The 12,763-nt window shown below is 38.7% G+C and overlaps 1 protein-coding gene across 1 annotated transcript in view; it reads left to right on the plus strand.

Annotated features, from left to right (window-relative positions):
- The window catches only part of APBB3 (amyloid beta precursor protein binding family B member 3), a 110,460-nt gene that overhangs the window by 26,786 nt on the left and 70,911 nt on the right, over positions 1-12,763 (plus strand). Inside the window, exons 3-7 of the mRNA XM_077266129.1 lie at positions 1,504-1,679; positions 2,116-2,183; positions 2,597-2,657; positions 5,431-5,571; positions 12,261-12,388. Coding sequence (XP_077122244.1) covers positions 1,504-1,679; positions 2,116-2,183; positions 2,597-2,657; positions 5,431-5,571; positions 12,261-12,388 — 574 coding nt within the window. The remainder of the gene's footprint in view (positions 1-1,503; positions 1,680-2,115; positions 2,184-2,596; positions 2,658-5,430; positions 5,572-12,260; positions 12,389-12,763) is intronic.

Here is a 12,763-nt window from a genome sequence, read left to right on the forward strand (position 1 = left end):
ACGGATCGCTAGCGATATCGTTACAAAGTCGTTTCGTGTGAAGGTACCTTTAGATGCATAAAACTCTGTTGGCCCATCTGCCACTCCAAAGTCCAAGTTATTTGTACCTGTTTACTTAAGATTGCATCTGTTACAGGCGTTTCATGATTGCATTTTGAGTAGTCATTCTGGGGTCGCAGCGATGCAGAAAGCTATTTCCAGACTCTTTTGGTGGCCGTCTATGAGTAATGATATTAAAGATTTTGTATACTATCTGCTATTAAAGTCTGCACACACGTTAAAATCTGTCATAACCGGGGGCGGGAGTATTGGTTCCATTGCCAATTCCAGAAAGACCGTGGACTTATTTGTCCAAGGATTTCATCACGGATTTGCCTCTGTCTTATGGGAAAACTGTTATTTGGGTGGAGCTTGCCCGATTCAGTAAAAAAGCTAATTTTATTCCTTTGTCAGGGTTACCTAATGCGGAAACACTCTCTAGGTTGTTTATTTGTCACGTGGTGAAGTTACATGGAATTCCTCTTAGCATTGTGTCTGATAGGGGAGTGCAATTTGTCTAAAATATCTATTTGGTGAACTGTTTGTAAGAAACTGGGGACTGATTTGTCATTGTCTTCTGCTTTCCACCCTGAAACCAATAGTCAAACAGGACAAATCAATCTTTGCAGCAAATTTTGAGGTGTTTTGTTGCAGATCAACAGGAGGACTGGTTTCTCAATCCTTCCGTTAACAGTCGGGTCAATCAATCCACTGCAATCTTGCCATTTTTCTATAATTATAGTTTTCGGAGGGTCTGAAATTCCCTCCAGTACCTCAATCATTGGAAAGGCTACGGATCGGAGGAAAGATTCTTGGTTCCAGACCAATCCGTGAATGCAGATCATTCTAGGTTTCTTGGGAAGCCTGGAGGTCTGGTTGCCTAGAAGGTTACATCACGCACTGTGGCCTAGGGACTCTGCTATTATTTGAGCACTGCATGGTGGTATTTACTTTATTTATGTCACGGTTTCATCAATCACTGTGGCTTAGGGATGCTGCGAGTGACAGCTCAGCCGCCCTATAGGATCTGGAGTGTTCCGGACTGTCAGTATTTTGAGTGACAGCCCAGTCGTCCAATCTAGGCTGGGACACGCTGGGCTGTCAACATTTTGATTGACAGCCCTAGCTATGAACAAACCATTGTCATCTGTCATACCTGTACAATAGTAAGGGCCACAAAATCTTGTCCTCAACATGTCTGGTAAAGTATAGATAATGTGGCCAATCCTGTTATCTCGTTCTGCAGTGTAATACAGAGGCTACAGGAGCCAAACGGTGCAAAATATTTAATTAAACCCAATTGCAAAAATCATTTTAGCCCCAGATACGTGCATTTAGGTAAAAATGATTGTTTCTAAAGGTGGACAACCCTTTATGTAGTTTTTCGAACAGATAACTACTTTGTGCCATTAGCATACTCGTATGACATTACCAATTGACGTTGTCTTGTATGTGCTTTTTAAGATAACCTTTGGAGTGATCAAACCCTTGAAGCTGATTCTGACCTTCCTCCAGGATGGAGGACAATCCGTGATTCTTCTGGCACTTATTACTGGCATGTGCCTACGGGGACCACTCAGTGGCAGCACCCAATGTACAATTCAGGAATACCTAACACCTTAGGAACTATTCAGGAAAAGGTAAGTCATGTGTACAAATAGATCGCTCTTTACTGTATATAAAGTATTACCATGTAGTTAGACAATTAATATCTGGTGAGTAAAATGGAAAACAATATTCACATTATAGATCCCTGGTCATTCCCATTCTGCCTGGTTTCCCACCGGTCTCTATATCCTGCTGCCGCAATGATGTGTCTACAAAAGGACATTTGACGGCTCCATTCAATCACTGGCGGTAACAGGTTGGTGATTGGCTGCAGCGGTCATATGTCCTGTCGGATAGAATTCTCAACATCCATTCTCTATTTGGCAATGGAAAATGGTATCCATTATATGTGGTAGAAGGCTTGTAGTAATCTAGTCTTCTACCCACACTACTGATCCGTTCTTAGACCCATGTCATACTTTAGAGATCTACTTCGTTGACTATCCTGGAACTTTTTTCTTATTTCAGAAAGTCCATAGGATGTCACTTACTAATGGTTCTGCTCAGCCTGGAACGGCATCGGCTTCAGACAGACGGTAAGATGTCGTATATTGTAGCTGTTGAGAGTTTGTTCTTCTAAGGTAACTTTTAACATTTAATGTACAGTATGTTTCCACCAAACATTTAATATGTCAGTAAATCAGAAATTGGAAATGTCATTTTTATTATTGCGGAAGTATAGGCATCTTTCTGTTTTCTGGCAAGATCCCTTTTTGTCAATGTGATGACAGGAAGCGCATCAATTTTGGTGGTGACCTTTGGTAAAATGACATAATATCAGTCTGTTCAATCTATGAGAAAGTAAACATTTTACCATGGGTAAAGTTAAGTTTAAAGTGATAAAATGCCAATATCTCAGCCGATCCTCTACAGACGAGGAAATAATGTCTCAGGGTTGTGCGCACTAAATTCATGAATACTTGTTTTTGAATGAATCTTTTATTTCCAGGCCTTCCCTTCATTGGCATGATGAAGATTTATTTCGCAATATCAATGAACCAGGTAGTAAGGTAATAATTGTTAAAAATATTTGTCTAATACAGGCAAAGTCTCCCATAGTATTATGTAGCACACTATCCCAATATCCTTCCATCCAGAATGCATCCTCTTTCCTCGACCTTCTACACTTATACAGTATTTCTGAAAATAAGCAATTCTGGGTTATGTATTCCATATGATCGGAAATAATTTACTGATTGCTGAAGTTCCGACAACTGGAACCCCAAGATCCCGAGAACAGGGCTTTGGATACCAAGAACTGTATGGAGCAGATCGCATGCTTGACCTCTGCTCCATTCATTGTCTATTAGACTGATGGAAATGGCAGAGCGTTGTACTTCACAATCCCATTGACAATGAATGGAGCAGAGCCAGAGCATGTACTGGATGGGTACTGCATACAGGTCCTGGGATCCAGAGCCCGTTCTCAGAACTGGCAGTGGTCTGACCACTGGATAGGGGATAATTTTTGATTCTGATAACTCTTCAAGAATCCAGATCTTAGTCCTAAAAAGGTTTTAAATATAAAGTTGTGCTCAAAAGTTTACATACCCAGAAAGCTCAGGAATTTACAGGAACTGGAGGCTTTTTGCCAAGAAGAGTGGGCAGCTTTACCATCTGAGAAAATAAAGAACCTCACCCATAACTACCACAAAAGACTTCTAGCTGTCATTGATGTTAGAGGGGGCAATACACGGTATTAAGAAATGGGGTATGTGAACTTTTGATCAGGGTCATTTGGATGTTTTGGGTTGTCATTATGATTTAAAAAGAGAAAACACAGTAGTTTGACAGTAAATGGCTTCACCCAACCACTAACCATGAGTGGAGAAAAAGTTTTGGTGTTTATCATTCATATTCTCTGAAAAAAGGCCAAGAAAGCAAAAATCCTGCCGGGGTATGTAAAGTTTTGAGCACAGCTGTAAGTAAGGTTGAACTACGTAATGGTTAAATAACAATATACATTCTAATCTACAGCTGAATGGGATTAAATAGTCTACTTAAGATGATTAAACATTTTAGATACCATTCTTGATACAATTCTATGAAACCTGGGGTCATGGGAAGCCAGGTTCTCCTTTCACCCTTGGTGCTAGCAGTAACACTTTGTTTTTCCTGAGGTGGGCCTGCGATTATAATAGCCACGTGTAAAGGGGGCAGGTTGAGTGTTGCTCATCTCGGTAGCTATACCAGCCCGCGTTCTCTATTCATTTGGTGGGACAGAGAAGGGGGCTACTTCACCGCCTCTTCATACACAGCTCTGATAGTGTGCAGACTTTCTCATAAATCAAGAATAGGGGCTGGAAGTGGAGCTTTTTTTTTTTTTTTTTTTTTTTACAAAAGTACATTAGTAGGTTCTATAGAATTGTACACCTAAACATAGTTTTCAAGTATACAACCCATTAAATGGGCAGAGAGGTGTTGAATGCAATCAGGGATTTACTATGGATGCAGAAATTTGGACTTGTAGGTGATCTGATGGTACCTCTTTAATTAAATCTTACAAAATGAAAATCAGAAAACCTCCTTAAAGGGAATCTGTCAGTAGGATCAACTCTCCTCGTCTATATGGGCATGTAGGTTATAGGAAGCTAAATAAAATGATACCTTGATATCAGAGATTTGATGTCTTATTCCAGAGAAATCCACATTTTTACATTTTTCTTATATGTAAATGAGCTGTTCCAGGCTATGGGCAGGACATGTATCTCCATGAGAATTTGCCTCCAAAGATTATTTCAAATGGGAGGTGGCATGTGAGACATGTAATGACTGACAGTCTGCTGTCCTCATCCTTATGTCTCACACTGATAACGCCACCTTTAATTTCAAATAATCTCTGGAGGCAGATTCTCAGGAAGATCTATGTCTGGCCCATAGATCTTAACTGCTCATTTACATGTTAAGAACGTGGCTTTATCTGGAATAACACATCGGATCACAGATATCGAAGTATCACCTTTTTCAGCTTCCCATGACCTGCATGTCCATATAGACGGATTAGGAGGGTCAATCCCACTGAGAGATTCCCTTTAAGACTAGATAGCCATCTAGTTAGGAGTTTATAACAATAATCAACACTTTATAGAAATAAGGAATTACACATTTTTGATACAGTTCTTGTATCTATAGAGAAAGAAGTCCTAGCAAATATCAAATCCCTCCCTGGTGGCAATGTCCACCTGTCCACCCACAGCCACGGACCAGGCTCTCACATTCCCACACAATGTAGGAGACCCTTAGCTCCCCCCAATTGTTGGTAATATTATGGTGGCTTTATAGAAGGATGGTCTGTGCAGAATTACATGGGGGGATGGGAGAAGGTTTACATGAATCTACTAGCATCACTCTTATGGTTTATATGCCCACACACTTTTAATTTTACCTCAGTTTGTTTTTTATCATTTTGTTTTACAATTTTTGAAGTGAATGTATGGCCCATGGTGCGTATATTCCCCAGCTGATTGTTGGGGGCTACAGCATGTGGTGAACATCTGATTGTTTGGTCCACTTAATTTCATAAAAGGGTCAACAATACCCCTCTAATATTGCATCAGGCCTACACTGCAGTCATTACACTGCCTGATTACATCTAGATACACTTGACCTCTTCATTTTGAGAAAAAATGTTTTCTTTTTCCCAATTTTGTCCTGTAGGGCCACCAATGTAAAGACTTTTTTTGTACAGCCTATATGCAGGGGCAAGGATATATTTGTATATCTTACCCTATTAGTATCGGGACTAAGGAACAAATACATTCAAAATATATTTTGTTCTTTCAGAGTTTTGCAGTTCACTGTCTCGGATGGGTGGAAATTCCTGAAGAAGATCTGGCTCCTGGGAAGAGCAGTATTACAGTGAATAACTGTATTCAGCAGCTTGCCCACACCAAGAGTGATAGCAGTGACCTGTCCTCCAACGAGGTGAGTGGCTATTATACACAAATGCTATCTGTAACTGAGGGGCACATACTTGGGGAGAGGAACAGCCAACTTTCCCTTTGGAGCAATTAGGCGATTTACAGCTCTAGATCTCTATGTAATTGTAATTAACAATAAAGAGAACCTGACACTTGCCATTAATGTCATTTTTTACTGGCATAAATGCCACCGTTCTTCTGAATCTGGAGCTATTTTTTGTTCTTTCTCCTCTCCATTCTTAAGATATGACCCCCTTTTCCTTTTTACTCCCTGTATGTAAATCTAGTCTTGTATCCCAAGGGGCATGATCCTGAAATGCATGCCTACGAAGAAGAGTTGATGATCATGTCCCCTTGAAATGGGGTCCGTATCTTGGGAACAAAGAGTCATGGAAACTCTCCCACCATCAAGATTCAGGAGAACAGCGGCATTTATGCCAGGTAAAATGACATATTTATGGCAAATGTCAGGTCCTCTTTATAGTCACTCATACCTGCTCTCCTCAAAAATCGTCCTGCCATAGTTCTTGCCTTCTGGTCTAAAATGGCACCCGCAGTCTCAGACTTTCCTACGGAGGACAAGTCTAGACGGACACAATGCTGACAAAATTGATGCTGGTGTATCATGGGGCTGTGTAACGAGTAGACGTATGTCTTGGACTTCCTAAGAATGCTCTTCATAGAGAAATCTGAGATTGTGGTGACCATTTTGTGCAAATCAGGGGTCAAAATGCACCAATGACAGTAGCATCAGTCTTGTTTATTACAATTTTAATTTTGGTATAGAAGTTAGCTTTAAGCCACCAGCAGCTGAACAGACTGATGTATGGTTACGTGGGAAAATATTCATTACAATTTATTTTTTATGCATTTCATTCCCAGCATTTTTATGCTTAGGAGTCCATTGGGTTGTCCTATTAAGTGACTGACAGCTAGTAGGCAGCCCTGACTGACAGTTATTCAGGTTTCACACAGTCATACAAGAAAGGCTGTCAATCACTAAAGAGAAAAATATAAATGCTTTGCGCTTGACACTTGTGTTGAAAAATTTGGCACAGGTGCTTCATAAATTTGGCATTTGAGTCAAATGGCATGTTTTTTATGTATTTACATCACAAAACTGGTGTAAATACATTAACAAATATATAGTGGCACTCCAGCTCTGAGTCGTGCAGAAAGGCATCGTTGGCTGTGGGTAGTGCATGTTTCTGTAAGATATTACAAATCACCCATGATCCAAGATCAGGAATAATTATGTGTTGTTACTTGCTAGTTTTAATACAGTGCCCTTTATACTGTATACTGGCTGCACTGTGTGTCTGTGTGTGTATAGATGTTTGCCTCTAGTAGACATCTGACATCTTAAGGAAATATATGTAATATGAATTGCATTACTACTCTTGAAAAAGCTAAAGAACGAGAATACTTAGCACATAAATTGGCCAATTCATGTGTAACCAGCAACCACAATAAGGCAAATATCTCTGCTGGGACCTATCCTAATGTGAATCCTCTCCTAGGCTGAAGCCTACAATTATATGGGAAGGTAGGATCCTGCTGTAATTAAAACTGCCAGAGGCTGAGGGGTGAAGTGCTCAGTCAGAGAGCCTATGTATACAAATATCAAAAGACTGACCGTCACTTCCAAACAGACACAAGGTGTGAATAGGTGCAAACTAAGAGCAGCCACCTCCATATATAACCAACAAATAAAGTAGCACTCTATAGCACTATAGCATGAAATATATGAAATATGAATTGTATTACTGCTCTAGATAATAGGAAAAAGCGAGAATACTTAGCGCATAAATTGGCCAATTCTTGTGTACCCAGCAGCCGCGATAAGGCGATTCTCTTTGCTAGGAACCAATCTTAATGTGAATACCTTATCGCTGCTGCTGGGTATACATAAATTGGCCAATGTATGCGCTAAGTTGTCCCAGTTTTTCCATCTTTAGAATATGTCCACGCTGCATCATTTTCTAGCACTTAAAAACATCTGTTTTTCAAGCAGAAAACTCTTCAGGAATCTCTCCTTTTCTCTGGAGTTTTGTAAACCAAAAGTGTCTTTTGCAATTGTTTTTTGGGGAAGGTTGTTGCCTGAACCTTTTCTTTCCACCATCTTTTTTTTGTACATACGTTTTGCCTTTTTCCTCATGTTTCTTGCATTCCAGTCAAAATTAAAGGGGTTGTCCCACAAACAAAGTACATGTCCCTGTACAGTAAGACAGCCATTACACAGTACATAGCAGGGGCACATTTATAAGACTATCTCAGCACAGGAACATTTTTAACACATCCAATTGTGGATTATGATTCCAAGATCTATTGATTAAAGTGCACTTTGTTCATGGGTTAACCCCTTTAAAGAAAACTGTACTTTTTTTTGAAGTTGCAACGATAAAAAATGCATAAAAATATGTGAGGAAATCTTACGGTGTCTTTATAGCTTTCCCCTTGACTTGTATTAAAAAGTGTTAGGCATCTTCCTAGCAGAAAATGCTTCAAAATTAGAAATATGGTCTTTTTTTAAATGCTTGGCCTCTTTTGAAAGCCCAAAGAGCATAAAAGAAGCTCAAACACCTGAGCATAAAACAAAATATGAACAGCAAAGCGTTCTTTTTGTTTTTAAATCAAATCTAGTTTGAGGATATATAAAGGATCAAATACGTTACAGGGACAGCAAATTAACAAGTTTTGATGTCCAATAAATCATTACCAGGAAGCAATATATGCATATTTAGTACATAGTAGTAACAGTATGAAGGATTTTGTAGAACTGAGTTCCATTGCGAGATGGTAGGCACTCTTGATGACATCCAATGTCTGGCCACACATTTTCAGGATATAGAGCTTCAGTCAGGAATAGTCAATCTACAGTTCTTGGTATTGTTCAGAGTCAATAAATAGTAGACCAGTCTTAGGGTCATGAGTGATGGGGATTACCATACAGTTGTGTAGGAACTAAACCACTTAGGCCCAGTATCCCCTAATTTCCAGGCAATTCGATAGAAGGTGAAAAGAGTTCTGGATGTTGTGTAATATGTATGGTGAAGAATATATAATTGTGTGGCTCTTTCGGTATAGTTAGGAGAAACATCTTTAGGGGCTTCCAAGGCTCCCAGTTCTCATTGCTTACAGGTCCTACATATGACTCCCACTTGCTTCTCGTCACGTTATGTAGCGGTTCCGTGTTTCCTGCCAGCAAAACAACCAGAAAATGACAGTGAGAGACATTACAAAAAACAATTGGAAAAAACATTAAAAAAAAACGCGCGTCGGGGTGAGGGGATGCCAGGAGCACACTTCACTCCATAGGTAATTTTTTTTTTTACAATGTCATCTGTCTTTGCCTATGTATGGTTGGACGCATTTTCCTCAGATGTATGGGAATCTGGATTAGCTATTTATAGCACTTGCGGTCAGCTTTTGCTTTACCATATTCAAGGGAACTGCATTTTTACTCCGTGCTATATGCGTATTGTCAACAATAAGAACAACAAAGGAATGCTACGTGGTAGTGAGGGAATAATTAGTGGTAAGTGAATCTGGAGTAAAAAAAACCCATATATCGAATTCCTACTACCAAGAAGCTGGACCAGTGTAAAATTGCATGCAGAGTTGGGAAATTGCCAACACAAAAGAAGAAAGCACCAAAAACCGACCATACAGTCCAATATAATATAATTTTATTGAAATTTAGTTCAAGTAAAAAGAGGTAAAAATGGAAAATAAATACAGGTGAAAAATAATGATATAGACTGCAATGCAAAGATACAAAGTTGTACTAAATGGACGCACACCCAGGGGTAAAAAAAATAAAAATAGAACTGGGTGAAACACAACGGTGTATATATCGCATATGTGCAAAGATCACTAAACAACAAGTAAATGTACCCATGAAAGAAGTGCTAGTGCAATATCACAAAAAGTGTGAACCTGGTATGAAAAACATGGGTGTAAGTGTATATATATATATATATATATATATATATATATATATATATATATATATATATATATAACCACAGACAAGTGTGAAAAATAGAACGGCACTAGAGCAATGCAAGTTCCAATAGACAGGACTGAAGGTGGACAGCTGGTAATCAGGCGTCACGAATGCTAAGGGTTTTGGTGCTCTGCATGAAAATGTCAAGCGAAAATCCAAGTTCAAAGAAGAAAAGAATATGCGGCACTCACCCCAAGATAGCAATGACATTCGTGGACTTTATTGGAGAAAATATATGAAATACATCCGTCAGGACATCAGAAGTGCAGGTATACAGGAGGGTGCGGTATTGGAGTACGGACTCCAATATCGCACCCTCCTGTATACCTGCACTTCTGATGTCCTGACGGATGTATTTCATATATTTTCTCCAATAAAGTCCACGAACTTCACTGCTATCTTGGGGTGAGTGCCGCATATTCTTTTCTTCTTTGAACTTGGATATATATATATATATATATATATATATATATATATATATATATATACTAGATGGTGGCCCGATTCTAACGCATCGGGTATTCTAGAATATTCTGACTGAGAGAACGTGTTCAGTGAACGTGACTGAACTATGTCGCACTGTGACTGACAGAACTTGTTCAGTAAACGTGACTGAAATACGTGGCACTGTGACTGACAGAACTTGTTCAGTAAATGTGACTGAACTAAGGCTGGACTGCGCCTGTTGCTGATTAGTCACGGGCGGCTGGTGCGACCAATCAGCGACGCGGGATTTCCGTTACAGACAAACAGACAGAATTAGACGATTATATAGTGGATATATCAATAAAAGTCTATGGGGGCGAGAAAAATACGGATTACACACGGACCACACGTTTGACTTGTGAGAAATACGCAGCGGTGTCCTATAGAAAAGCCGGTAATTCAGCGCGGTGTACAGTAAAATCACACTGACAGGTTAGAATAGAATAGCTAAAATAAATGTCTACACATAGAAAGAATGAATATATATATATATGTCATTGACACACACATATATATAAGTATTTATATTTAATACCGAGCTAGATAGCATAAAAGCCGGTAATTCAATTGCTCATCAAGAGAATGGCAAGAGTGTGAAAAGCAGTGATCAAAGCAAAAGGTGGCTACTTTGAAGAACCTAGAATATAAGACATATTTTCAGTTGTTTCACACTTTTTTGTTAAGTATATAATTCCACATGCGTTAATTCATAGTTGTGATGCCTTCAGTGTGAATGTACAATTTTCATAGTCATGAAAATACAGAAAAATCTTTAAATGAGAAGGTGTGTCCAAACTTTTGGTCTGTACTGTATGTGTCTCACTAACATGTATATATATATATATATATATATATATATATATATATATATATATATATATATATATATATATATATAGACTGTATATATGTTTTCACGAATATTTGAGCCCATGGATCCATTCTATGTCCATTTTGCAAGCCGGCAATAAAATCTCACCGTACAGATGCCATACGGAGGTTTACATGTGCAAAATACGCAGCCACACCTTGCCAAGGGATGACAAACGGATCGCTGTTCAGGGAACATTTCTGCGTATTTGGTCTGTAAAAAACGGGCCGTATTTGTATACGTTGTGTGTGACTCCAGCCTGAAACTGTAGATCCCTGGCTCCTAGATGGCGTCCTCCCCAACGCGTGTTTCAGCTCTTTGCCTTCGTCATATTGGACTGTATGGTTGGTTTTTGGTGCTTTCTTCTTTTATATGTGTATTGTGTAGCTATTTACTATTTCTTTACCTTGTGGTGCTACAATTAATCTTATGTGAGGGGTTTCTATATTAGCAGTCTCTAGTATACTAATCTATATTGATATACACTGTGGTGGTGCACCTATTATAGGTTATCACTGGATCTGTACATACCCTGTGAAGTTATCCATTTTTTGTAAGGTAGTTTATATTCCTCAGCCGCCTGGTTTGTTATAGTGCTCAGCGTCCCCTAAACGGCATTTCTGCTTTTTTATATGTTTTTTTTTAACATTGATTACTAAAGTTATTGGTTTTATCTTGATAAGTTGTGGGATCTCTTCCTTAGTCCTATATGTACCATATATGGGTTTGGTTGAATCAAATACTGAAGGTGTGTACGTGGCCTTACCCTGAGTTTAAAAGTTTTCGTGTGCACATAGAAACTGAGCAGAAACTCTTCAAATCCTCCTCAAAAACGCAAAACTCCTCAAAAACTTGAAGGTTCTGCTCAGTTTCTGCTCTGAATACCCAGCAAAAAGGCTCTGTGTGCACATACTGTAGCCCAAAACAGGAACGTTTGCTGAAGTGGCTTCTGCTTGAAAAACTTGTCGGGTTCTCCTGAGTTTAAAAGTTGTTGTGTGCACATACTGTAGCCACTGAACAGAAACTCTCCACATCTTCCTCTAGAAGGCAAAACTCCTCAAAAACTTGGAGGTTCTGCTCAGTTTCTACTCTGAATACCTAGCAAAAAGTCTCTGTGTGTGCACATAGCCCAAAACAGGAACATGGCTTCTGCTTGAGAAAGGAACAACTAAAATATGTACTGGTTGGCTAAATTGCATGAAATGTCTACTGCATTAATGTTACTAGAGTCTGATCTCGTTAGTAGAGCATGCTTGGATGTTGGATCTAAACCATATTTCCATTTCTGATTTCTGCATTATTTTCATTACTTTTATTTATATTTTAGGGACAAAATATGGTTATGATTTTAAAGAAAGATACAATGAGCTTGGTGGATCCATTAGATCACAGTTTAATCCACTCTCAACCCATCATCAACATACGAGTATGGGGTGTTGGCTGCAATAACGGAAGGTATAATGCTATTATTGTTCATTATCAGATGCACTCCAATATAAAATACAGAGAACAGAAATTATTATTCCGAGTTGTTTAAGGAATGACTATTGGTTACAGTCTTCATCCAGTTATAATTTATATATAATGATTTACCATCACTATAATCTGGTGTCATATGGATTTACTCAAGTCAAGAAGCAGAAGAATGAATCAAATTAGTACAATTATATTTTTCTGCAATCGTCTAATAATCCAGAATATTTCATATTCAAGCATCTATAACGTCACATTGATGCCAGATTAAAGGAATATTGTATTTTGCTTTAGTAGTCTTAAAGGGTTATTTTCCTCAAAAAAGTTCTCCTTTCAATATTCATAGTATGGGGAATG

The sequence above is a fragment of the Ranitomeya variabilis genome, chromosome 5 (assembly GCF_051348905.1).
Source record: "Ranitomeya variabilis isolate aRanVar5 chromosome 5, aRanVar5.hap1, whole genome shotgun sequence".
In the NCBI taxonomy this organism is placed as follows: Eukaryota; Metazoa; Chordata; class Amphibia; order Anura; family Dendrobatidae; genus Ranitomeya; species Ranitomeya variabilis.